The sequence below is a fragment of the Meriones unguiculatus genome, chromosome 1 (assembly GCF_030254825.1).
Source record: "Meriones unguiculatus strain TT.TT164.6M chromosome 1, Bangor_MerUng_6.1, whole genome shotgun sequence".
Classification (NCBI taxonomy): domain Eukaryota; kingdom Metazoa; phylum Chordata; class Mammalia; order Rodentia; family Muridae; genus Meriones; species Meriones unguiculatus.
In genome coordinates this window covers 144,185,523-144,212,952 of record NC_083349.1, presented here as the reverse complement: position 1 = coordinate 144,212,952, position 27,430 = coordinate 144,185,523, and the positions used below count along the sequence as shown (strand labels likewise).

Genomic DNA, 27,430 nt, shown 5'->3' with positions numbered 1-27,430 from the left:
TATCCTTGAACTCCTGCTCCTCCCTCCTCGACTTTCTATGTGCTAGCAGCACAGATGTGTGTCCCTCCATCTGACTTTTGCTATTTGTTGTCGGAGAAAAACAAAATGCCCGTAGATGCCTTCCCTGGATCTCTTCTGCCTTGCTTTGTCCCTTTTCTTCCGTAGTTGAATTTTGCTGTTACTGGAATAGCCTGAAACTCCACGGCTCAAGTGATTCTCTGACCAAATAAATATAGGACTAAAGGTACATGTTGGCTCTCTCTCTTCCCTCTCTCTTTTTCTAACACTCTCATATACCCTAGGTTAGCCTTCAACTTCCTATATATTGGAGGATGATCTTGAACTTCTGAACCTCCTGCCTCCACTTCCTCGGTATTGGTACTGGGATTACTGACGGGCACCATCCCATTTAGGGAATCAAACCCAGAATTTCCTGTATGCCAAGCAAGCCCTCTAACCAGTTCAGCTCTGCCTCCAGCCAACAAGATTTGTTTTTTGTTTGTTTTGTTTTGTTTTTTCTTTATAGTTCCTGGGATGGCTCTAGGGAGGTTTCCATTGTATAAATGAAAAAGTTTTACAGAGAAGATACCCTCATTCCCTTTGAGTGAGGAAGAAATATCTGGTAGTAGCCTCTGGAGCCATCTGGACAAGAAAGGAACCCATCAGAGCCTACCAGTGGTGGCACAAGCCTTTAACCCAGCACTTGGGAGGGAGAGGCAGGAAGAGCTCTGAGTTCGAGGCCAGCCTGGTTTACATAGTTAATTTTCAGGAGAGCCTAGGATACACAGAGAAATCCTGTCTTGTAAAAGAAAAGAAAGAAAAAGAAAGAAAGCCATCAGGAAAAAGAAGAAGAAGAGGGGTTACACTGCCTTGGCCCTGAAGCATGCAAGGTATAGCAATCTCTCTTTCCCTCTTTTATAATCCAACCCAGCTTTTAGGGGAAAAGAGCCAGGTAATAAAATCTAAACAGAGATAATTTCATCCTTCTCTCAAGTGGATGATGCCGCCCCCTATGGGACCTCTGTGAAATTACTGAGAAAAATTAGTAAGTGGTTTTCAGAAATGAGCTTTCTCCAGAGAACAGTACCTTAGAATCTGTTCTTTTACCCTTCGTTTTCATTGTTAGTTACAATGACGAGGGTTTGTTTCCAAGGATCTGACACTCATTGTAAGTGGTCACCTCATGAACAGTTAATGAAAAAACAAAAGCCAGGCCTAAGGCAAAGGCAAACGGTCCAGAAGTATGGAAATAGACGCAGCACAGTCAGGAGCTCAGGGTCATCTCCAGTACATGGCTTCTTGGAGCTCAGCGGGGTCTCTGTGAGGTCTTCTCACAAAAAGGAGAGAAAGCTTGCGTCATCAGATACAGTATTTGGCTGGCATAGTAAGTGCACTAAACATCACTGTGACTAAACACTTAAAAATTGCTTACAAGACATTTAATACCAGCACTTGGGAGGCAGAGGCAGGCGGATCTCTGTGAGTTCTGAGGCCAGCCTGGTCTACAAAGTGAGTCCAAGACAGCCAAGGCTGTCTCAAAAAACCAAAACAAACAAACAAGCAAACAAAAACCAAGCGGCTAGTGTGAGGTCAAGAACATCTGCTGCTTACAACCACCTGTAACTCACGATCCAGCAAAGCCCTGCTCTCCTCCAGCCTCCAATGACAGCACATGCTGTGGCACTCATACATACATTTACACAGCACACATTCACGCAAAATAAAAAAAAATACATAAGGGTCCTTAGCAACAAAGCCATCTCTCCACACTGGGTTACGCTTGTTACCATTTCTTTCCATAGCTTCTTTCATTGGCTACTTACACCACCTGCCCAGACTGAGGTCCTCCTCAGGGAGACTTGGCTTGCTGGCATCCATAAATACAGCCTTTCTTCCACTTAGCTTTTGGCTCTGCAGTTAGGTCTTGCACTTGGAAGAGCTGCAGCAGCAATGGCTCTGGCTTTCCAAGGCCCTTGAGGGTTGCTGGTTGTCCCAACGTGGCTGATCCTGTGAATACTCACAGAGTGCAAGGAGGGCTAAGAATATAGATCTCCCACCCAAGTACTAACTAAGCCCAACCTTGCTTACCTCCTGAGAGCATATGAGATCCTGGCACCCAGCCCTAGGTGCCATTACCAGCACTTAAATAATAATAATAACTTTGTATGTAGCCTGGCTTAGTTTCTCAGGTCTGTGACCCTAGTACTCTAAATGCTAAGGCAGGAGGATTGTTTTTAGTTCCAGGCCAGGCTGTGATACTAAAGGAGACACTATCTCAAAATTTTTTTTTAGGATTTATTTATTACATATACAATATTCTGTCTGCACGTATACCTGCACACCGGAGGAGGGCAGCAGATCTCACTATAGATGGTTGTGAGCCATGTGGTTGCTGGAAATTGAACTCAGAACCTTTGGGAGAACAGCCAGCGCTCTTAACCTCTGAGCCATCTCTTTAGCCCTGATTAACATTTTTTTTTTTTAAATCAACAAGCTAGGTGTGGTGCCACCTTCCTTTATGTCCAATACTCAGGAGGGAGAGGCAGGTTTATCTTTGTGAGTTCCAGGCAGGCCAGTTTGGTCCACAAATCAAGTCCAGAACAGCCGGTCTCAAAAAAACAGAAACAAAACACCAAAAACAAACAAATGAAAAACCAAAGCAACAAACAACTTCCCCCTGAGTGTATGCAGAACTAAACACAACCTCTCCTCTCCAAGGCCTGTTGGTACTCTGGGCTCTGAGAGAGCTGCATTCCTTTCTTTCTTTACACTGTGATAGGCTACCCAGGCAAAGCAGCGTGCGGATGGAAGGGTTTGTTCTGACTCACACTTTGCTGGTACTGTTCCTTGTGGTGGAGCAGGTTTAGAAGCAGAAGTGTGTGGTTGCTGGTCACATGGCCCCTGCAGCCAGAAAGCCAAGAAGGATGAAAGCTTGTACTTGCTTTGCCCTCTCCAGTCTGGTATGGAGGGCCGTGCTGTTCACAGTGATTGTAGGTCTTCCTGTGGCAAAGTAACCTAACCTGGAAACTCACCAATATGCAGAGGCTTGTCTCCTAGCCGATAGTCTCATCTTGTCAAGTAGACAATTAAAATTCACCATCATAAGGGCTGGAGAGATGGCTCAGTGGTTTTAAGGTACTGACTGCCCTTGCAGAGGACCTGGGTTCAAATCCCAGCACCCATATGGCAGCTCATAACTGTCTGTAAATCACATCTGACAATCTCACATAGACCTACATGCAGGCAAAACACCAATGCACATATAATAAAGACAAACAAATTTAAAAAAATTAACCATACCTGTAACTCTGTTCTTTTTGAAAACTATTTTGTTACATTTCTTTTTTATTTCTTTATTAGTTTTTTATGTAGGTGGATGGGTGGCTGTATCTTCTACTTGCAAGTACAACTGCACACCAAAAGAGGGCATCAGATCTCATTATAGATGCTTGTGAGCTACATTGTGGTTGCTGGGAATTGAACTCAGGACCTCTGGAAGAGTAGACAGTGCTCTTAACTGCTGATCCATCTCTCCAGCCCAGCTCCCTTCCCTTTATTTATTTATTTTTTTTCTGAGACAGGGTCTCTCTATGTAGTCCTGACTTTCCTAGAACTTGCTTTGTAAACCAGGCTAGCCTGGAAATCAAAATTCATCTACTTGCCTCTGCCTGGGATTAAAAGCGTGTATCACCATGATATATCACCAGGATATAATTTATTTCTGTTTTATTTAGAGGACATTTTGAGACACAGTCTTGCTATGTAGTGAGGCTAGTCTCAGTGCCAAAATGGCACGGTGGCTGTATCGGCTTCCCTAGTGCGAGCTTGAACATCCTGTTCTTGCTGGTGTGTTGTTGGGACATAAATGTGTGTGGGTGAAAGATCAACCTTTGCTGTTGCTATCAGAAGCTGTCTGTTTTCATGTTTTTAATTTATTTTACTAATGTGGTAGTGGGGCCTGGAGAGACGACTCAATGGTGAAGAGGACTCATTGTTTTTCCAGAGGATCTGGATTCAGTTCTTAGCACCCGCCTGGGGGACTTAAACTGTGTGTAACTCCAGGTCTGAGGGAATTCAACACTCTCTTCTGGTCTCCTTGGGCACTGCACACACCCATTGCACAAACATACAGATGACAGACAAACACCTATACACATAAAAAAAATTGTGTGTGTGTGTGTGTGAGAGAGAGAGAGAGAGAGAGAGAATTTTGTTCTGGTCTTGCTTTGTAGAGCAGGCTGGCCTAAAACTCAGAGATCTGCCAGCCCCTGCCTCCCTGAGTGCTGGGATTATAGGCATGGTCTATGAGCTTGGCCTGGGGGAGTCAGTTCTATTCTTCCACTTTTATGTGGGTTAGAGGGATGGAACTCACGTTGCCATGCTTGCAAAGGAGGTGCCCTTACCCATTGCACCATCTGGACAGCACCTGCCTTGGGTTTTGGTGCAGGATCTCTTTCCGGGGACATGGGCTTGCTGGTCGACTAGTCTGGCTGGTAATCAAGGCCAAAGGATCCTTCTGTCTTCACCCCACCCCACCCCACAAAGTGCTGGGATTACAAATCTGCGCTACAGAGCATGGGAGCATGAGCCTTTGTTGTTGTTGTTTTTAAACCAGGGGATCTAGAGAGCAAACTCAGGTCCTTTTGCTTGCCCAGAGAGCATTTTACTGAACCATTGTTGTGGACATTTTGGTTTATGATATGTGAACATGTTTTTGTTAAAATTACAAGTTGTGGGTTTTAGTTTTTCCACACCTGTTAAATGGAATTAGTCGAATTCTGAGGACTTTGAGGGGTATAAACATGACAGCCCAGAGGAGGCTGCTTGGAGGAGGGCTGCTTGCTGCTGGTTCGTCCTGCTGCTGCGTTTGCTGATTACCTGGACTTCTGATACTGGTATTGCCCTCCCAAATAATCCTATGACCGTACCCAGCGGGAAGCAGCAGAGAGAACTCTGGCTCGGCCCCTGTCTCCACTAACCTTTCCCTCCTACCTGGTGTTGGGGAGTTGGAAGGGAGAAAGAAACATTTAATAACCCTAAATGAAGTAGGTTTGTCAAAAAAAAAAAAAAAAAAAAAAAAAAAAAAAAAAAAAAACAAGGTCAGCACACCATCTCTTCAGTCCTTGTTTGTTGTGAGACAGGGTCTCACTATGTAGCCCTGGCTGGCCTGGAGCTCAGTATGCACAGACTGACCTAGAATTCATATATATGTCTGCTCTGAGTCCTGAGTGCTGGGATCAAAGACATTTGAGACCATCAATGTTTATTAAGAGACAGAATCTCACTCCTCGTTAATTCCCCTGCCTCAGACTCCTGAATGTTGAGATTACAGGCATGAGCCCTTAAACCCAGGTTTGCATTTGTTTGCTAAGAGGATCCCCTGGAACCCAGGCTGGCCTTGAACCTTTGATCCCTTTGGTTTATTATTATTTTTTTTTAATCTAAAAGCTGTGATCACAGGCATGGCCCACCATGCCCAATTTGAGTACTGCATCTTACCAAAGGATTTGAGGATCTACAAATTTTGGTGTAGGGAAAGGGGAGAGGGGGAATGTGCTCCCTTCGCCCCACCTTCCCATCTACCTCCATTTCCTCCAGGAGTTTCCTTTTTTTTTTTTTTTCTCACTAGGTGGTGATCTCCATGTGGGCAGGTCGTTATTTTAAGTGTCCACTTTATTTCTCCACATCATCGACGCTGGAATCCCCACGAGAACAGCTTCGTAAACGACCCTGCAGACATCCTTGCCGAGCCAAAACGCCCGCCACTTTTTCTCCTCTTCCCTCTCCAGGATTGCCCGGCGTCCCCGTCACGTGACGCACGTCTGCCGGCGGGCCTGGGAGTCCTGGGAATCCACGTGCTGCCCCGCAAGGCCCGGGGACGGCACTGCGCAGGCGCGGCTGTCTGCGCAGGCGCACGCGCCCCGGCGCGCGGCTCCGCGGGCGGTTGGCGAGAGCGGGAGGCGGGTGAGGTGAAAGCCGGCGCCATGGTGGAGAAGGAGGAGGCCGGCGGGGGCGGCGGCGGCGGCATCAGCGAGGAGGAGGCGGCGCAGTACGACCGACAGATCCGCCTGTGGGGCCTGGAGGCCCAGAAGCGGTGAGGGGCGCGGCGGGCCGGCGGGCGGGCCCGGGCTGCGGAGCCGAGCGGGGCTTGGCGCCTGCCTTCGCCAGCCCTCGGGATGGAAGAGCGGAGGCTGGCTCTGTGAAGCGTGGGGGGAACAGGCGGCCCGCGGGTGCTAGCGCGAGTGGCCTCGGAGGATTCGAACTCGTGGCCACCGCTCGGTGGCCGCCACCCGCGATGGTGGGGGTTTTGGGGAGGCTTTGAGGGTTTAAGAGGGGGCGGGCATGTGTGCAAAGGGTGGGGACGGGCTGAGCTCATCCATTGCTCGTCAGTGGGAGCCTGTGGAGGACGCCCTGGGGGCTTGGCAAACCCCACAGGCTCCTCTGGGGTGGGCTTGGGAGCAGGTCCTGACAAAGGGACACCCGGAGAGAGAGGCCCAGAGTGACCGCATTTATTTAAGCGTACTGCCACGGGTGCTGTTCAGTTGTGTTGTTTTGTTTTGTTTCCCCTTCTTTCTCTAAGAGACATGTTTTTCTCTGTGTAGCCCAGGCTGTCCTCGACCTCTCCCTGTAGACCAGGCTGGCCTTGAACTCAGAGATCACCTGCCTCCCGCCTGAGTGCAGGAGTATTAAAAAGGACTGCACCACCATGTCCTCCTTTCCCTTTTTCAGGTTTTTTTTTTTTTGCGGGTCATGGTTGAGCACATCTTTAATTATGGCACTCGGGAGGCAGAGACAGGCGGATCCCTGAGTTGGCTGTCAGCTGAGATCTGTAGTTGCAGGAGAGCCAGGGCTACACAGTGAGACCCTGTCAAATCAAAACAAATCCTAAAGTTATGGGTTTTATAGCCTAGGCTGGCCTTGAACTTGCAGAGATCCTCTTACTTAGCCTTTCAGGTGCTGGGATATATATATGCATGCACCATCACATCTTGGCTCCCAACTCACTCTGTAAACCAGGCTGTCCTGGAACTCACAGAGATCCTCCTGCCTCTGCTTCTTCTGTGCTGGAATTAAAGTCTAAAGCCGTGCGCCACCATTGCCCAGCTGCATTTTACTTTTTTTCTTTTTGGAGTACTTTTAGAATTTCATGTATGCATTTGTTTTCGTGCACGTCTCATGTAGCTGTGCATGCCAAAGGACAACTTTGCAGCCAGTTCTCATCTTTCACCTTCGCGTGGAGTCTGAGGCTTGAGCTCAGGTTGCCAGACATGCCCCAGGCCTTCCAGACAAGCTCTTTACCTTGGTGAGGCTTCTTGCTTGGGATCCCTGAGCTTTTTTTATTGAACAAAATAGGCCCCTTCCCCACTTGAAGCTTATGTTCTGCTAGGGACTGAGGACAGTATTCATAAGTCAAGGTTCCATAGTAACAATGCTCCAGGTACTGGCACACACCCGAAATTCTGGCACTCAGGGGGGTGAGGGTGGAGGAGTGGACTGAAGGCTAGTCTCAAGTTCGAAGTGATGAGTTTGATGTTGCTGTGACCTATATAGCTACACCTTATCTCAAGAAACCAAAAATACTGCTAGGCATGGTGGTAAGAGCCTTCATCCTGTTGGAGGCAGGTCTGGGCTATCTAAACACCCGTTGTGGTGGCCTACACTTGTAGCCCCAGTGCTTGAGAGGTTGCCGAGGCAGAGAGGCATATAACGGAGATGTGTTGGTGCGTGCCTATGATCTTAGCACCTAAGAGGTAAATGCAGGAAGATCAGAAGTTCAAGGCCTTGGCATGATGGCATACACCTTTATTCCCAGTGAACTTGAGGCCTTTGGTCTACATGGTGATTTCCGGGTCAGCCAAGGCTACATAATGAAACCTAGGTAATGGGAGCTGGAGAGGCAGATCATAAGTTAGGAGCACTGGCTGCTTTTTCAGTAGACTCAGGTTTGGTTTCCCCCATCCACATGATGGCTCCCAACCACCTGTAACTCCAGTCCTAGGGAATCTGACATTTTCTTGTGCCCTCCACAGGCACTGCACGCATGTCCTGCACATACATACAACTCAGATATGCACACAGTCTCTGAGGGAAAAAAAGGTGTGGATCTACTTTATGAGGCTGTGGAAGTAAATGAGATAGTGCATGAACAACACTCAGAAAACAAAGGTGGTCGCCGATCACGGTGGCACACTCCTTTAATCACAGCACTAGGGAGGCAGAGGCAGGTGGATCTTTGTGAGTTCGAGGCCAAAAGTGAGTCCAAGACAGCCAAGGCTACACAGAGAAACCCTGTCTTAGAAAACCAAAAGAAAAGAGAAGACATTAGTAAGTTCTCTGCATTATTAGACAAGTCTGAAGAGCCAGCAACAGAAGGCAAAGTATTAAGTGTACTGAACGACTTAATCTTCAGGAGGTTTTAAGAGCAATGTAGTTTAAGTGCTGGGATGGAATCGCATGTTCGGCATGTGTGTTTTACCTGGCTCACAAACACTCCCAGCCTATCCCAGCAAATGAATTTATTATTTTTCTTTGAGACGGGGCTTCACTCTAGTCCACGCTACCATCAAACTTGGAGCAGTCCTCCTGCCCAGTGCTAGGAGAGTGACATGTCATAGGTGTAGTGACATGTACTAACTATAGCAATGGGGGACAGGAGTTCAAGGCCAGCCTGGGTTACATGAGACTGTCTCAAAAACAAAATAAGAAACTTCTGTTTTAAGCCTTTTCTCTCTGAGGATTTTAAAAATGTAGCACAGTTATAAAGAATAGAGGTTTGTTTATATTCTGTCAGTGAAATTTGGTCTGAGCCTTATCTTCCAGCAGGTTGCTTAAGCATGTTAGTTGGGTGTATAGCTCAATTATCCTTAGCATATACAAAGCCCTAGGTTCTGTATCTAGCATTGTATAAGAAAAAGACTCCCGTAGCTCATGTCCACAATCTTAACCCTGTCTCCCCCTTCTAAACACACACCCACACACACAGATTAGGTCATGGACTTCTCTAGGAAAGTAGCACTTTCTGATGCTTAATGAATGGGTCACTTGTTTAAACTCAGAGGGCAAACAGGATCCTTTAACATCCAGGTGCTTTGTTGGGAACCGCCTTAGTTTCTGAGAAGGGAAGCTGGTTTGGCTTTAGCAGGTTAGCAGGGGAAAGGATGAAAAATGAGGGGATCCAAAGGACTGGGTTTCCGTTAAGCTTGCAGAGGGACCGTTCAAAGACTTGAACACGTTAAGGTAGATGAAATGTATTTCATATTGTAAAAGGTCTGTCTGGGCTAGTCAATGGCTAGAAACAAAGGCCCAGCATAGGAGGTTCTGAGTTCTTTACCCTGTAGGATAAACAAAAAGTCTTTTTTTTTTTCTTCTTCTTCTTCTTCTTCTTCCCCTTCCTCCAACACAGAGATTTTGGTGTAGTCCTTGGTTGTCTTTAAACTCACTCTTAGACCAGGCTGCCTTCAAACTCAGATCCACCTGCCTCTGCCTTCTGAGCGCTGGGATTATAGGTGTGCACCACCATTGCCTGGCTCAAAACATATCTTTGGAATTGGAACAGTAGATTATAAGGGACAGAATGAAAGCATAGAGGCCAAATGTATTTTGACAGGGTTTCCTGTTACCTTATACAGGTTGGCCTTATACTCACTTAGTCTGATCACCTTGCACTTCTGATCCTCCTGCCACTACCTGTCTCTTGAGTGCTTGGATTACAGGTGTATGCTACACCCTATTTATGCTGTGGGGAATGGAACCCAGTAATTCGTGCATGCTAGACAAATACTCTTGTCAACCGAATTCTAGCCACAGCTTGTTTTTGTATTTTTAAGAAACAGCATCTTAGGCTGTTGAAATAACTTAGGTAAGAGCACTTACTGTTCTTTGAGGAGACTGGAGTTCAGTTCCAGGCAGCTCACAACTTTCTGCAACTCCACTTCCAGGGGATCTAGTCTCCTCTGGCCTCTTGTGCACACATGATGCAGCAAAATGCATGCAAGCAAATACGACAAAATAAATAATGTTTTTATTTTTAAAGAAACAGGGTCTTGCTTTGTTCTTCCTGGGTTCAAGTGATGACCTTTTTTTTTTTTTTTTTAAATAATTTTCTTTATTATTATGTATGCAGTGTTCTGTCTGCATGTACACCTGGATGCCAGAAGAGGGCACCAGATCTCATTATAGATGGCTGTGAGCCACCATGTGATTGCTGGGAATTGAACTCAGGACCTCTAGAAGAGCATCCAGTGCTCTTAACCTCTGAGCCATCTCTCCAAGCCCAAGTGATGACCTTTCTGTCTTAGCTTCCATCATAGCCGAAACTACATATGCTTGCTGTACTTCTGGGTCCTGTTGAGTTTTGTAGGTGGGGGATGATGATCACATAGGTTAGGGTATAGGTTATGTAACACTTGTATTTTTGTCTATATGTTCATATTTTTCAACTCAAAATAATTGTGCCTCAGACAAACCTCAGTGACTACAATATTGCCACTGTGTAAGCTTCTGTATAATTTTTACACTCATGTACTTTAGTAGGATTGATTCCTAGAAGAGGAATTGCTACTTCAGAGAATATAAATAATAGCTACTTCATTAAGTGCTGACTGTGTGCCAGGTAGTGTTTTAAGCACTTTTTATATAATTGAGCCATAAGTAAGCTATAGTCTCTGGGGCCCTGGCATGTGTGGTTAAGATTAAAAACACAATACTTGTTTTTGATTGCCATTGAATAAACGGAATAGTTTCAGACCACTTACTCTGAAGAGCTGTGCTGTAATGACTTGGGGGTGGGGCGGAAGCACTACAGTTACCTGAGACTGGTCAGAAGCTTTTTCTCTTTGTAAATTTGTTTATGCAGTAGTGTCACCACCACCCCTCGTTTTGTATGTGTGTGTGTGTGTGTGTGTGTGTGTGTGTGTTTGTGTGTGTTTCATTTCTGTGTGTGTTTTGAGACATGGTTTCACTCTTAACACAGACTGGTCTGGAACTTCCACTGGCATACTGGGTTTTCAGTTGTGAGCCACCTCTCCCAGTTAGCTTCACTTTGTACTTTTTCAGCCTCCTGCCTCAACTTCCTGAGCAGCTGGGATGACAAGCCATTAGGACCGTTAGAAACCTTTCGTGTTGGTGTGGCAAAGAAAGTTCTGGAGAGGTCATTCTCCCTTGAGTGTGCCATAGTAGGAAAGGCTCCTGGGGTTGGCTAGTTGGCTCTCCAGGTAAGGGTGTTTGCTGCAAAGCCTGACAGCATGATCTTAGTCTCAGGGACCCACATAGTGGAAGAAGAGAACAGACTTCTGAGTTTCCTCTGACCTCCACTTATGGCCATTCATCCATCCATACAAACAATGCAATAAAAAATTTATAAAGAAAGGCCTGTGTATCAATGCTTTTCTTGTTGCTTTGGTTTATTTTGAGGCAAGAAAAGCCACGGTATCAGGGATGTGAGACAACTGGTGGCATTTGGTGTGGTCAGGAAACGGGTGAACAATTGGTGTTTCTGCTCCCTGTTTGTGGGAGACAGGGTCTAGGAACTCATTATGGAAAACACATTGGTCTTGAGTTCACAGAGATCAGCCTGCTGCTGCCTCCCGAGTGCTGGGAGTTTTATTTAATTATTCAGTCTGTGGTGGGTGGTACATGCCTTAGCATGTATGTATGGAGGTCAGGGGACAACTTTGTGGACTTGGTTCTCTACTAACTTTCCGTAGCTTCTGAGAATGGAAGTCATCAAGGCTCGCATCCTCAGGCGGCAAGCACTCTTTTTTTTTATTTTTTTTTTTAAGATTTTATTTATTTATTTGGAAAGCTCTATCTGTATGTAAACCTGCAGGCCAGAAGGTGGCAGTAGAGGGTATAGATGGTTGTGAGCCACGATGTGGTTGCTGGGAATTGAACGCAAGACCTCTGGAAGAGCAGACAGAGCTCTTAACCACTGAGCCATCTCTCCAGCCTGGCAGCAAGCACTTTTGCTTGTGAAACCTGAGGCAGGCTGCTTCCTTTTTTCTCTCTTTTTAATTGAATGTGGACCCACCCCACATTGATTGTGCTGCCCACAGTCAGGGTGGTCTGCCCTCTTCATTGAATCTTTTTATAAGCACTGTCATAGAACATATCTGGACCTGTGTGTACATGGTGATTCTTTTTTTAAGATTTATTTTAAGATTTTTTTTAAGATTTATTTATTTTGTATACAATGTGTGTTTGCATGTACACCTGCACGCCAGCAGAGGGCACCGGATTTCATTTTAGATGGTTGTGAGCCACCATGTGGTTGCTGGGAATTGAACACTTGACCTCTGAAAGAGCAGCCAGTGCTCTTAACCTGAGCCATCTCTCCAGCCCACATGGTGATTCTTAATCAAATGAAGTTGACCGTGGAATATTGGCCACTGAGGGCGCTGAGGAAATGGCTTTGGGCTGAGGGAGCTTGAGTAGGCCAGAGGGAAAGGTGTGTCTAAGGTTGTGGACTGTTCTGATTTTGAAGTCTGGAGGTGGAAAGCTGAGGGCATGCTTGGTGGTGAGTAGTAGCTGGGTAATAATAGGAGATAAGCCTAGTAAAGTAGTGTGTATCGATAAGTCCTGTACTACTGAATGTGAGCTGTAGATTTTACCAGCTGGGTAAAGCTCAGTTGCTTGCCTTCCTTGCACGCATGAAGCCCTGGGTTTGATAGTACTAATATATTGGGCAAGAAGGTACACACCTGTTAGCTCACTGGAGGTAGAGGCAAAAAGGTCAAAGTTCAAGGCTATCCTCTGCTACATAGTTTTAGGGACAACAACTGGGATGCTTGAGTCCAAGTCTCAAAACAATTCTCTTTAAGAGTGGGTGCTAAAATTCCAGATTCAAGTGTATGGCTAGCTTGGTTTTTATAATGAAGGTGGAGTTGAAGTACAGTAAGTATTAACACCAGTGTCGTGTTTGCTTCATGCCAGATACTGCTCTAGCATCTAAATAATGCTTGGTTTTGGTCCTGACAAGCTTGAAACATTTGTAGTAATCTTCCTGCATTTATCTGCTCTCTCTTTTTGTTTTTTGTAAAGACCATTTTCTCTGTGTAGCTCTGGTTTTCCTGGAATTTACTCTGTAGATCAGATAGGCCATCAGAGAGCTGCCACCTGCCTCTGCCTCTCCAGTGCTGGGAATAAAGGCATGTACCACCACTGCTCAGCTTAACTTTTTCTTTTGAGAGTATTCATTTCCACTACATTGCCATAAAGTTGGGTTTCATATGAGCTAGTATATGTGTCATCATGCCTTGCTGTTTTGTTTGTTTGGTTTGTGTTTTTAAGGGTTTCATAGCAACTTGACTTTCTGAACCAAGAATTTGGGGTTATAGGATTTTCTATTTTCTATTATGTCCAGCTTTGGATTTTTTGTTTGTTTTTGTTTTTGCATTAGAATTATATAGTGCTATAATCCAGGCTGGCCTCAAACCTCCCAATCCTTCTGCCCTAGGCTCCTGAATGCTGGGATTACAGAGATGTACCCCAGTACCTGACAGCCACTGTTCTTATTAAAGACTTCTAAATGTAATTCTCTGTAAGCACCCTGTGATCACTGGAGTAATTTTGGAGAAGAGCCCCTGATGTTCTCCAAGTGCTAGCACTTGGGCAGAGCTCGCCTCCTGTGTGGGGGAGTCAGGACAGCAGCACTGGGGTTGCTGGAGTCACCAGTGTGGCTGTGGTGGACTGCACTGCCTAGTCCTTTTAAGGCCTTGTCTACAGCATAGAAAGCAAGGTCTTAATTCCCTTCTTAAAAAAATAAATTCTGACTTTAGATATTTGTAGATCAAGAACTTCAGATAAGATGCTATGAAACAATTCTGCCTCTCGAGACTGGCTGTTTTGTTTTTTTTTGTTGTTGTTTTGTTTTGTTTTTTCTTTTTTTGGTATTCTGAGACAGAGTTTCTCTATTTAGCTTTGGCTGTCTGGAACTCACTTTGTAGACCAGGCTGTCTTCGAACTCAAGAGTTTCGCCTGCAGTTGCCTCCCTTAGTGCCAGGTTCAAAGGTGTGTGCCACTGCACCTGGCACTTTCTCATTCTTATACACACACTTTTCATGCTACCATGTATTTTGCTTTTGTGCTTCAGATTAAATAATGTTCTTCTTGCTGAGCTGGGATTATACTTCCTTGGTATACTTGTCTGACATGGCTGGAGCCCCGACCCTGAATTCAATCCCCAACTCCACAATAGATACGCTACCCTTTTTACCACCTCTTTGGTTATCATACATGCTATGCCTCTCATCTTCTTACTTCTCAGATGTCCTTTGTACACCAATTTACAGCCTCTGTGTTCTTGTTATCTCTGAAACAACCATCAAACCAAGCATCCTTTTTTTCCTTTCTTTGGATCTTTTTTAAATAAGGGTTTCTTGTGTAACAGCCCTGGCTATCCAGGAACTCATTTCTATAGACCAGTCTGGCCTTGAACTCACAGAGATCTGCCTGGGATTAAAGGTGTATGCCACCACACCCAGCTTCAAGTATTCCTCTCTTGAGCTTATGTTTTACAGATTTAGTTTTCTGTTGTTGGTATGCTTTTCTTTTCAACTATCTATATGTTGATTATTTCATTTTGATTCAAAAGCTCCTTCTCTGGTTTCTTTTTGTTCTTGAGACAAGGTCTTTGTAATCCAGTGTGGATTTGAACTTCCTGAGATCCATTTTGCCTCAGCTTCCCAGCTGCTCACATGACATTATCACTGTTCTGTTTAAATCACATTTTCCTCGGTTCTCTTATTTTATTTCTGTGTGGCTCTGCATCAACGCAGGACCTCATGCCTGCGAGGCAAGTGTTCTGCCAACTGCGCTACATCCCCAGCCCTGTCATCTGCTCTTAAATGTGAAGAGCTGCCTTATCACTGCTCTGTTTGCACATGTCGTGGTAGGTGCTCAATAAACAAGTAACTTTCTATACAGGATTGTTTGGGGCTCATCTTCTAGATCTTGAAGATTCAGCAGTGCTTGGGTACATATAGTGAAGATCAATTTTACTGTGTTTGAGCAAGTCCCAGGGGTCATCAGATTAACCTAACCTGTGTTTTACAGGCTTCGAGCCTCCCGGGTACTGATTGTTGGCATGAAAGGACTTGGGGCAGAAATTGCAAAGAATCTTATCCTGGCGGGAGTGAAAGGACTGACCATGTTGGATCATGAACGGGTATGTACCCTCTGTTTGCCTTGTCTCTCAGCTGGTCGTGCTGTGAGTGCTGCAGGTCAAATCCAGGTTCTGTGGCACTGTCGTTGAGAGACTGAAGGCTTATGTAGCTAGCCTTCAGTCCTGAGTTGCTGGTTCAGAAGGTCTGAGGTGGTTCGGGAATGGGTACATTTAAAAGATGTCTCAGTTGTATGTGGTGGCACTTCCCTATAATCCCAACATTTAGGAGATTGTGACAGGTTTGCAGGTTCAAGTGCAGCTTTTGCTACATAATAAGACTCTTAAAATAGTCACAGTCTACTCTTATAGATGGCTCACTAGCTTTACTTTGAAAAGTACTGAATCCAAGAGAAGACACATAGACCTTGTTAAGATTGTGCAGCAAAGTTACAGGGTTTGTTCACAAATTGCACCCTGCGACTGGTACCATGTGGGAAGTTTATTAAGGGAAGGGGGAAGAGGTCACGAGACTTCTCTGGGTAGGGCAAGAGAGAGAGAGAGTGAGGGGAGGTGGTGAGTTCTCTTATGAGATGACCCAGAGCATTCGCAGGTGGTTCCAGGCAGTCCATAGGTGGCCTCACAGATGCCTGATACCTTGTTTGTCAGGTCCCTTCGGGCTGGCCGTAGAGATGCCTGCTTATAGATCCCAACATTCCTCCCTTTTTGTTTTATTAAAAAGTGAGGAGCCGGGAAGGGGGTGATGGTGGGGAGGGCATAGGGGCGACCTTTTCTCTTTCTTGCTGATTAGGGGCATTGTCGTTCTCAGGGTATAGCTGGTCCCCACCATCAGGGCAAGAGTATCTGATTGCATTTGTTTGTCGGAGGAATGTAGAGAAGTTAATAAAGCAGGGTACAGAAAGCAGAAAGATGAGCAGAAGAGGAGAGGAAGGGCAGAATCCATTTCCATATGGGGTTCTTGAAGGCCCAAGAACTAGAGGCCTCCAGCCGCTCCCTTTGCTTTTGTAGGTTTGTCTGGAGTTGTTGGATTTTGTTTTTTACTATACCGTACTGGTTGACATAAAAACAGCATTCCTCCTGGAGGAAGAGACAGAGGCCACCTTCTTTAGCCTTGAGGACATCCAGTTCTCATCAGTTTTGAAGTACTACTGCTGCCAGGGTGTCAATCTGTCCTTGGAGAGTTAGTATTGTCTGAGCCACTTGCTGGAGGTCCTGGATGAACTGGGAAGAAAGCTGATAATACAAAGTTAGGGAGGTGGCTAGTCCTGCTGTCCCAATCCCAACAGCTGTCATGATTCCTGCAACAGCCAAGAGGAGCAAGGTTTGAATTGCTCTTATCCTGATGGGCAGCTATTGAGTCCATGACCGAAATTGGTAGGGGCTCCTTTTCATTTATCACCCCCAGCTTGGGGAAGAGGAGCATAAGTGCACAAACTCCTGACCAATCAGCAGGCAGACTATGGTAGACCTGAATACCGCAAAGAATCGAGGTATGACTAGCAGTAGGGCATTAGGGTTGAGATGAGATATCAAGGATTATAGTTTATTACAGAGTGTGTCCTGGATGCCTTGAAACAGCTTGCCACACCAAAGAGAATGATACGGAAAAGGGAGGGGGTTGTGGCCTCCCTATTGTTGAATCAGGGCAGTTAGTAAATGGAAATAAGGTTACTTGACAGAGTCACTGGAGAAGCTGTCAATAGTAGTTCTGAGTTGGTCCCAGGTGGGGCACATAGCCAGAAAGCTTTAAAATGGCCCGATGGGGCACCTTAAGGAGCTTATAGACCAAGGTCAGAGTCTGAAGTAGGAGACAAAATGAAAGGTTTGTACTATTGGGGGGGGGGGGTGTCAGAGAGGCAATAACCTTAGAGGAGTGTTTAGTGACCTTCTCTACTTCTCCCATCCCCAGGGATTTGATAATACACTGGGTGGGATCCTGTAGCCTAATGACCACAGGAGAATGGTGCCTAGTGGCAGAGGGGTTTTGGACATCCCAGACGTGGGGGTCCACTTGAGAGGCTGGTAAAGGAAGTGACGTGTCACAACTGGTAGGTAGAGTAGCTAGGAGAAGGAGGAGAGAGGATGCTGGTAAGCTTGGGGTCAGGTGAATGGGTGGCATAAAGGAGATAGAGGCTCCCACTTTGGCTAAAAAGTCCCTTCCCAGTAAGGGAACTGGACAGGTTGGCATCACTAAAAAGGAATGAGTCATGGTACCCATGGTACACCCCTGAAAATACAATTGAGTAGTAAAGGCTGGCAAGGTTGTCCCCTACCCTGACAATAGAGGAACTATAAAGAGAGGTTGGCCCCCAATACTCTGTCAGGACTGAGTAAGTGGCTCCGGTGTCCACAAGGAAGGAGATGGACCACCCTCATACCATGATAATTACCCGTGGCTCCCTGCTAGTAATGGCAATGGTCAGGTCAAGGGAACCCGGGCACCTTCAGTCATCCATAGCCAGGCCTAGGATATCGGCCAGAGAGCGATTTGGGAGTGATGCCCCCAAATCATGGGAGAAAAGGTGACAGTCAACACCCCAGTGTCCCTCTTGGTGGCATTTTGGACATGGCCCTGGTGGCTTGCAGGGGTTAGGACAAAACCGGGCCCAAGTGACCTTCTTAACCACATTTGAAAGGGACCCATGGTCCTTGTGCCTTAGGAGGCAAGGGTGCCTGGGTAGTTGCTAAGGCCAGTCGGATGGCCTTGGCCAGCATTTGGTGTTTGTTTGCAGGCTTTCTCATCTCTCCCATGGTACACTTTAAAGAACAGCACTAAGATGTCTGCCTGTGAAGTTAGAGGTCCTCTCTCCAAGCATTTAAGCTTAGCTCTGATGTCAGGGTAACTCTGGGAGGAAAAAAATAGGTCATCAGGAGTTGCATACCCTCTGTACTTTTGAGGTCTAGATTAGTATGTTGTAAGGGGGCCTTTGTAAGGCGCTCTAGAAATTAAGATAGGGTTTATTCATGTCCTGAACGACCTCCTGGAGCTTCTCATAATTAACTGGCTTGAGGGTAGCCTTTTGGAGACCAGCCAGGAGGCAGGTCGGGAACTGGTCTCTGGCTAAAGTGCCTTCCCAGGTATTATAATCCCATTGTGGATCCTGATTGGGTACCACCTCAACTACAACCAGGTGTGTTGTATTTGTTTGGTGAACCTCATCTGCATGCATTCTAGCCTGTTCCCAAATTCACCTGTGCTCTTCAGGTAATAGGTTGTTGGTAAGAATCATGGAAAGTAAGACAATAAGATTGAGTGAGATATTGAAACTCTTTAATGAAAGTAGAAGGATTATAGGTATAGGATCCTCGGCTGTTTTCTACTGAGAAAGTTCAGTTAATGAGAAAGGAACATGCACCCTAACTAAGCCATCCACACTGGCCATCTCCCTCAAGGGAAGAATTGAGGCTGGTTTATGCTGAGTAGAAAAAGGGTCTTTGTTATAGAGCAAGAGCAGGTAAGGCTAAAAGCTGTTGGTGGGGTGAAAGTAGGTGCCAAATTAGGACGACTAGGACTACCTGTTGCTGGGGAGGGGGCTGAGAGGGCTGGAAAAGCCAAAGAGGGAGAAGGCGGGGGTTGAGAAAAAGCCAGAGGTTGAGAACAGTGAGGTTCATCTGGTAGAAGGTCAAAGGTAGAGAACTCTTGAGGTTGAGACTTTATAGGTAGAAGAAGTTGGGTAGGAAAACAGGAAGAATAGAGAGGAGAGAGAATGCTTGAACATAAGATACCTCCTTCCATTTACCATATCACTTACAGTAAAAGATCCCATAAAATATTGGGATTTAATGTGCCATTAATCGGCCAATTTGAACCATTATCTAAGGAATATGTAGGTGAAGTTTTATTACAGAGGCGTATGAGCTAAAAGGCCTTTAACTCAGGTTCCATGTGTAGGGGAAGAACGGACGAATAGGCAGTTCCCATTGGGAGGGTAGGCGTTAGGGACCATCAGAGGCGTCCCAAAAGGAAGGTTTGGCTCAGTAGAGTAATGTGGTGCTATCTGATCCAACAGCTGGGCAGTGTTGGCTAGAGACCAAGGGCATAGCTGCCTGCACGGTTTACTCAGCATTAGGATTTTCATAGAGGAGCGAGGGGGGGGGTGGCAAAACTGTACCACTAGAGGGGGGGATCTCACCCAAAGGAAGAGGAAGCCCTAAATGAAGGTCAGCAAAAAGGGTCAACTGTGGCCAGTGAAGGCCATGGTTGGGGGTTTCTCCATCTCAAAAGGTACCAGGAAGTTGCAGGATGCTCCATGGTCAATCTTCCCCTATTTATGCTGACCAATGAGGGGAATTCAACAATCCAGCCAGTATTGCATGTAGGAGGTTGTGATCTGGTTGCTGGAAAGTGGGTCACGGGTGGATTTGGAATAAAATAGGTTTCCAGCAGCTCCGGTGGTGTGCTGGTGCAGATAGCAGCCACCACACAGCTTGGCAGCTGAAAGCTTCTGTTCCTGGCCAATGCACCAATGTTAGGATTGTGCAGCCAAATTACACGGCAGGTTCACAAATCACACCACGCCACTGGTTTCACATGGGAGGTTTATTAAGAGAAGGGACCAACTCTGGGTCGGGCAAAAGAGAGCGATGAGAGGTGGTGTGAGTTCTCTTATAAGGTGACCCAGAGCATGTGCATGTGTTTTAAGGGGTTCCATAGGTGGCTTCACAGATGCCTGACAGGTCCCTTGTCAGGTCCCTTGGGGCTGACTGTAGAGGTCCTAACAGACCTTATATACAGAGAGCAGTGCCCTGTTCCCTTGCAACTTTCTTCAGCCTGTCTTTCCTTCAGGGTGAAAGTGTTTTACACATTTCAAGCCTCAAGTGACATGTAGGTTTTCTAGCAATATTTTATTTGTTTTCTTCTTGGTCTTTTTGAATTTTGAAGCAGGGCTTCAATGTGCATAGTTCGGGGTACCTTGGGACTTGCAGTGTAACCTAAAGCTACATGAGACCTTGTCTCAGAAAACTAGGATTTTCTGTTGCATTGTGAAGAGAACCATGAATTTTACTATTTGGTGTCACAGCTACAACTCTTGTTTGTTTTGAGATAGGGTCTGTCTGTGTAGTTCCTGGCTATCCTGGAACTTACTGTGTAGACAGGCTAGCCTCGGCCTCCTGAGTGCTGGGATTAAAGGTGGGCTTGTGCTCCACCATGCCTGGTAGCCTCCAGCTCTCAACTGTGTAGGGGCTGGCTTGTACCTTTCAATGTCGACCAAGCTGCCCTCAAACTCACAGGAATCAGCCTGCGTCTGCGTCCATAGTGCTGAGATTAAAGGAATGTCCAGTTGTTTCTGGCATTTTTATCGTTACTGAGGTAGGATTTTTCAGTTAGCTCTAGCTGACATCAAACTTCAGGTGAAGGTGATCTTGACCTTCTGATCTTGCCTTTACCTCCCCAGTGCTGCATGAGTCAGCCCACTATTTATCAAGCATTGGAGGTCAAACCCAGGGCTTCATGCTTGCTAGACAAACCGTATGCCCAATTAAAAATTGTTTTTTAAGTTAAACATAGGAGAATGGCATAGTAGTACATACCTGTAATCCCAACACTTAAAAAGCTGAGGCAGGAGGACTGTTGCAAGTGTGAAGTCATTCTGGGCTACATATCAAAACTCAAGACAAGCATTTAAAAAGAAAGAAAACCTAAGGAAATACATACATATCTGTGAGCAAGCTGTCAGGACAGAAGATATACCTAAGACTACAGTGCCCTCTAGAGGTAGGAGTACATCTGGAGGAGGACGAGCATGCCTGCTACCAAGCCATCCTTTGGCTGTGGGGCTCAAGTGGGGCCACCATACACCAAGAGGTATATGAGATGGTTCTAATGCCATATCAGAAGACTGCTAAGGGCTGCCCAGTGTTGGGAGGGACCAGCTGATTTCTTCCCCACTCACTTGGAGGGCCACAGTGCCTTATCTTTGAGTGTCCTCAATCCCAGCTACCCTGTAGAGAACCTGGACTGTGATACAAATGTAAAAGCATTCCAGGTTACAGTTAGGTGTGCCTTATATTGGACTTCTTGTAGCCTAGTGCGAGAGTCAGCTTAACCTAGTCCAAAATCCGTCAGATAAATTTAACAGTCCATAAATTCTTTTCTTTCTAAAATTTTCCGAACACCCCTAGAAGGCAGTGGTGCAAAATAGTTTGGAAGGCCTTGGAATCCTGTGGATTTGGCTATAGTCCCAGCTCCCAAATCTGGACAATGGGCGTCTGAGGCTGTTTCTTTTAGATGAGGATTTTAATGCCTGCCCCTTAGCATTTTATTTGGTTTATATTCAGCATACATCCAAAAGCACTTCTTGGGAACCCTGAAGTCTGCTATGCACTGAATTAAAAAAGGATGCTTGGGGTCTGGCTCCCATTCTCAAAGCTTTATCCAGAAGCCAGCCTCAGACTGTGATATGAGACCTGAGAGGTTTCCTAGAGTTCTGATCTTGAGTAGAGATCAAGAATGTGTTTATCTTAAAGTTGAAAGACTCTGCTTTAGTAAGGGATCTTTTAGGAGGGTCTATTGGAGGCCTCTGGGTGAATAATCATTAGACAGTTTGAAAAGAAGGGAGAGGGGAGGGAACCTGACCAGCTTTGGTCTCTATCAGCCATCAAGAAGACCACTATTAATAAAGTACATCACTAATCTAGATCTCCTGGATCAATAGTCACTGTTAATTCTGATTGACTCAAGATGTAGGGATAGAGACCACTTCAGGAGTTTGCCACGTAGAGTGGTGAGATGTGAAAAGGGCCTGAGAATTGTAATGATAGAGATGGCAGGAAGTGCACTCGTCCCAAGAACGGGTATAGAAGATGATTCTTGCTGTTTCTTGTTCTCAGAACTACTTGAGTTTTAGGATATGCCACCATTTGCTAGATAAGCAAATTGAGGGAAAGGAAGTGAGGTCCTGTTTATTACAGTTTCTCAGTCTTGGTGAGGAGTCTGGGCAGGACACGGGCAGCCTGACTCCAGGGCCCATGCCCTTAGCCAGCTCACTGCAGGGCTACAAGCAGGCCAGGAATGTGTGAAGACAGGGTTTCTGGCCTTGGCGATTTAAGTGGATTGCTAGTGACTTATCACCGAAAGGTAGTAGATGAGAGGTCAGTAATGAAGGTGTGGTGGGATATCCAGGAAGATGTGACTTTAATTGATTCGGTTGGATGGTGGGGGGGACAGTGACTTGAGAAGTGACATCAGATTTTGGTATCTAAAAGGGTCAGTGAGTTGGTAAACTATGTATAGTGGAGTGATTGGACCTGAGATGGACTCTTACACACAGCTATAACTAAGAGGGCCTTAGGGAGACTAGAATGTCTTATGAAGGGAAGAGCCAGGATCTGAGAGTCAGGGAGTAGAATGCTATGTGGTCGGTGCTATGTGTGGAATGGTGAGTGTAAGTATTGTGTCTCTGTACATGTAGGTAATAGAGTCAGTGATTGAACCAGGATTTTAATCTAGCCACAATGGTCCAGACCCACTGGCAGTTTTTGCCTTGTAGTAGGGAATGATGTGATGGTAGGATGTGGTGACTTAAACATGACACTTGTAGGGTGCAGTGGTGCACACCTTTAATTCCAGCACTCAGGAGGCAGGGGCAGGTGGGTATCTGTGAGTTCAAGGCCTGCCTTGGTACACAGAGAAACTTTGTTTTGAAAAACTTAAATAAGCCAAACCATGACACAGAGAGTTGGTCTGAAAAGGTAGCCCATTTTCTTGATACTGGAAGAATGTGTGCTTTGGATAGTTGTAGGTAATTGGAGAGGGTAGGGATGATGGCGGGAGACTAAGTTTTCCTGAACTTAGTTCTGGTGAGGTGGTGAAATAATTTTGTTAGATATGTTTTATGTATGAAATACTTGGAGTGATATGGATTCTATTCACAAATAATCCTGGTCTCTGAAACTCGGCAGACATTCATCCTTAATGATGAAGTCAGTTACTTACTCATTTGCCTCCACTTCCCTACCTGGGGTGGGTGTCTCTCCAGTTCAGAGAGGTCAGACTCAGGGTCCTGTGTGTCCTAGGGAAGCACTTTACTGCTGAGCACAGAACTAGTAATCAGTCATTTTGTTAGCAGTTATCTAAACAAGTTTAAGTAGAGGGAGAGTTTCTTTTGTGAACACAAGGTGGCGCTCTTTAATCATCCCGTGTTACAGCCTGAAGTAGAAGCCATGGAGAAATGCTGCTTCCTACTTGCTCCCAATGGCCTGATCAGTTTGCTTTCTTTCATACACAGGACACCTGCCATGGGATAGCACCATTCTCAATAGGCTGGGCCCTTCCACAGCAATCATTAATTAAAAAAATGCACTACAGACTTGTCCACTGGCCAATCTGATGTAGGTAGTTTCTCAACTGAGGTTTCCTCTTTTCTTGATTATTCTAGATTGTATAAATTTAACAAAAAACAGCCAGGACTGTCTTCATTAGACATAAGAACAATAATAGCAATTGGTTTTGGGCATTTTAGCATCCTTATAGTTTGGATGTCTTTGAGATTTACATTCCAGAAAGACTCAAGAATTAAGAAGAAAATTTATTTCTTAGGTATCTCCAGAAGACCCTGGAGTTCAGTTCTTGATTCAGACTGGGTCTGTGGGCCAAAACAGAGCTGAGGCCTCTTTGGAACGAGCCCAGAATCTCAACCCCATGGTGGATGTAAAGGTGGACACTGAGGACATAGAGAAGAAGCCGGAGGCCTTCTTCACTCAGTTTGACGCGGTAAGTTTCCAAGTATTGAGCCTGCTGGGAGAGTCAAGCAAGCTCAAGTAGTAGTGGAAGCTCAGTATGGCTTCACACCTGAACCCCCAGTGCTTGGGAGCAGGAAAGAGGACTGCTCCCAGCCTGAGGCCAGCCAGGATTTCAGAGCAAGATTAACTGTAGGTGTACAAGAAAGAGCTTTCAGATCACACACTCTTGAGTGTTCCTTCATGTACATTTATAAACTGTTCTGTTCTTTGGGCTTTAACACATTGTATAAATGTTTCTATGTAGGTCTAGTGTGTTAGATCAATTGTGGTTGTTTGCGAGGTGCCTGCTGTTTGCTAACTTCTCTCTCTAGGTTTATTTTCCCTAAGATTAGATTTTAGCATTAGTGTTTTATTTTCAAAATCTTTGCTCATGTATTCTTCTGAAAACTTAAGTCATCGATTAATTTTGTTGCAAATAACAAATAAGTGGCACCTATCTGTTAGAAGTATCAAGCTATAGCTTGTGTTTTGTGTTAAGAAAGAAAGAACATCCCTAGTTAAGCTTAGTTGTTTATGTCTATAATCCCAACATTTGGCTTATGGAAGCAGGAAGGAATAGGAGATCACGACTGAGTTTGGGGCCAGCATGGGTTTTTTGTTTTGTTTTGTTTGTTTGTTGTTTTTTTTTTTTTTTTTTTTTTTGAGACAAGGTTTCTCTTTGTAGTCCTGGCCATCCTGAACTTGCTTTGTAGACCATGCTGCCTTCAAACTCAAAGAGATTTTTCCCAACTCTGCCTTCTGGGTGCTGTGATTAAAGATATGTAACACTTCCCCCTGCCCTGGCTGACTTTCTCTTAAAAAACAAAGATACCAACACATCTGATCTCAATTTTTATTTTTTTTTTAAATACAGCCACTTTGGCTGTGGAATTGACAGAAGAGTAACTACAGTGATAAGTCAAATGAGGTCCACACCCATCTGCTCAGTGCAAAGATGAAAGGAAAAGCTAAATTCTATGTCTGTGCCTGTGCCTGTGACTTTTTCTTGTTTGTTTTTGAGGCAGGATCTCTACAAAGTTCTAGCACTCCTAGAACTCACTATATAGACGAGGCTGGTCTGGAACTCTTGAGGAGGCAGGGACAGAGATTTTCTCTGACTTTGCCTTCTCAGTGCTGATGTAGAAGGCTTGTGCTTCTACATCATGCTGACTTTGGCCTCTTAAGACAGGGTTCCCTGTACCCTGGGAAAGCTTAAGAGATCTTGGACAAACAGTAAAAATTTCATTGGAAAGCTATGTATTTGTTTGTTTTTGAAATAATTAATATTTTTCTAATGTACACTTACATTTTTTCTGTATGTATCCCTGTGTGTGGGTGTCAGATCCCCTGGAATAGGAGTTATATACAGTTGTGAGCTGCTATGTGGGTGTTGGGAACTGAACCCAGGACCTCTGAAAGAGCAGCCTGTGTTCTTACTGCTGAGCCATCTCTCTAGCCCTGAGTTATGTACTTTATAGGAAAGTCCCATATGTGGGAGGGAGAAGTAAATTTTGGGTAGGGGTTATTTTTTTATGACATTGGGATTTAACCCAGGACCTTGGGCATGCCGGACAAGCACTCCAACTGAGACCTGGAAGTGTTTTCCTCTGAGACAGTCTCCCTATACATATAGCTTTGGCTGTCCTGGAATGTGTTACATATACATAAACAGGCTGGCCTTGACTTCACAGAGACCTATCTGCCTCTGCCTCCCAAGTGCTGGGGTTACAGGGTTTACTACCCACACCTGGTCACACACATAATTAGTAAAATAGAAAGCTATGGATTGTGCATACCTTTATTTCTAGTGCTTGGAAGAGGCTAGCCTAGTCTACAAGTGCGAGTTCCAGGCTAGCTAAGTTAAATTGAGAGACCTTGTTGCAAAAAGTGAATTTTTATTTATTTATTTTTTTTAATGCATGTGGGGACTGTCCTCACACATGACCTTTGGGTCATTTAAAAAATGTTTTTACTAGCCAGGCATGCTGTAGCATGCCTATAATCCCAACATTCAGGGAGATAGGCAGGCGGTTCTTTGTGAGTTCGAGGCCAGCCTGGTCTATGAAGTGAGGCCAGGAAAGCCAAGGCTACACAGAGAAATTCGTGTGTGTGTTGGGGAGGGGCGACAACTGGTTTTATTTGTCAGCAGAACTTGCTTGATTTTAGCGGGTAAGATAAGGTGATAGGTTAGATTGTCTTGATGCTGCTGTTTTCATGAGAACTATGAAGTAGTTTATACGCTCATGGATTAAGGGAACAGATTTCTTGAGTGGTTTTCCTTTCCAGTTAAATGTTTCTCTTAGTTGTCCAAAGTGGCCATGATACCACTTAAATTTTCAACACCCTGAAACCTGCAAAGAAACTTCTCTTTTGTCTTTTAGTTATAGCACCCAAAGAACCTGTTTTACCTGTTGAAACCGGTCTTAAGCTTGCCAGGGAGACAGTTAATTGAAGATTTATGTAGACAGCAGGGCAGTGATTCACAGTTTGCAGCTCTTACCAGCCAGTTCCTGTCTCCCTGCAGGTGTGCCTGACGTGCTGCTCCAGGGACGTCATTGTTAAAGTCGACCAGATCTGTCACAGGAACAGCATCAAGTTCTTCACAGGAGATGTCTTTGGGTACCATGGGTACACCTTTGCAAATCTTGGAGAGCATGAGTTTGTAGTGTAAGTGGTGGGAAGAGAGGGCAGAGGGAGCATTTCTCACAGCTGAGTAGGATTTATGATAGGAAACGGACTACCCCGATGAAGTAGCTTATTTTTCTGTAATACTTTAGAATATTCTGAAACCAGATTAACAATTTGCTAAGTAGAGTGTTTTGTAGGTTCACATTTTTGTTGTTGTTTTTCAAGACGTGGTTTCTCTGTTTGGATGTTCTAAAACTCACTTTGTAGACCAGGCTGGCTTCCAGCTCAGATCTACATACTTCTGCCTTCTGAGTCCTAGGATCAAAGGCATGTGCTACCATACCTGCCCAGCTAGATGGGTCAGAATTTTAGGAGATAGGTGGACCCCACCCTTCAAAAATGATGATGTCATGTGTCTTAGGGTTTCTATTGCTGTGATAAAACCCATGACCAGAAGCAAATTGGGGAGGAAAGGGTTTAGTCAGCTGTTCATAACCAAAGAAAGCCAGGAATGATGAAGAGATCATGGCAGCTTGCTCAGCCTGCCTTCCTACAGACCCCAGGGATGGCGCCCACCCACAGCGGGCTGGGTCCTCCCCTACAGATAACTTACTGAGAAAATGTTCCACAGCTGGATCTCATGGAGGCTCAACTGAGACTCCTTTCTCTATAACTCTAGCTTGTACCAAGTTGACACTCAAAACCAGCCTGTACATCATCTGAGGCCAGAAGCAATGTTGTGCACAAGGCGCAGCACACTGGTGTCCCAGCTTCCTGAACTGAGGCTGTCTAGGGTAGGCGTGTTCCCTGCTTGTGGATGCATGTTGAGAGATGGTGGAGGAGAATTTGCTAGTTAAAGGGGTAGCCCTTTGGGCACATTCAGCCTGCCTTGGAAAAGCTCCAGAGTCAGAGCCTACTATGGAGCAAACAGAGCTTAATAGTTCTCACATGACACAACTTCTA

At 45.3% G+C, this 27,430-nt stretch overlaps 1 protein-coding gene across 1 annotated transcript in view; it reads left to right on the top strand.

Annotated features, from left to right (window-relative positions):
* The first annotated feature begins 5,846 nt into the window (after nt 1–5,846).
* The window catches only part of Sae1 (SUMO1 activating enzyme subunit 1), a 56,034-nt gene continuing 34,450 nt past the window's right edge, over nt 5,847–27,430 (top strand). The window contains exons 1-4 of the mRNA XM_021657682.2: nt 5,847–6,094; nt 15,052–15,163; nt 23,658–23,831; nt 26,364–26,506. Coding sequence (XP_021513357.1) covers nt 5,985–6,094; nt 15,052–15,163; nt 23,658–23,831; nt 26,364–26,506 — 539 coding nt within the window. The 5' untranslated portion in view covers nt 5,847–5,984. The remainder of the gene's footprint in view (nt 6,095–15,051; nt 15,164–23,657; nt 23,832–26,363; nt 26,507–27,430) is intronic.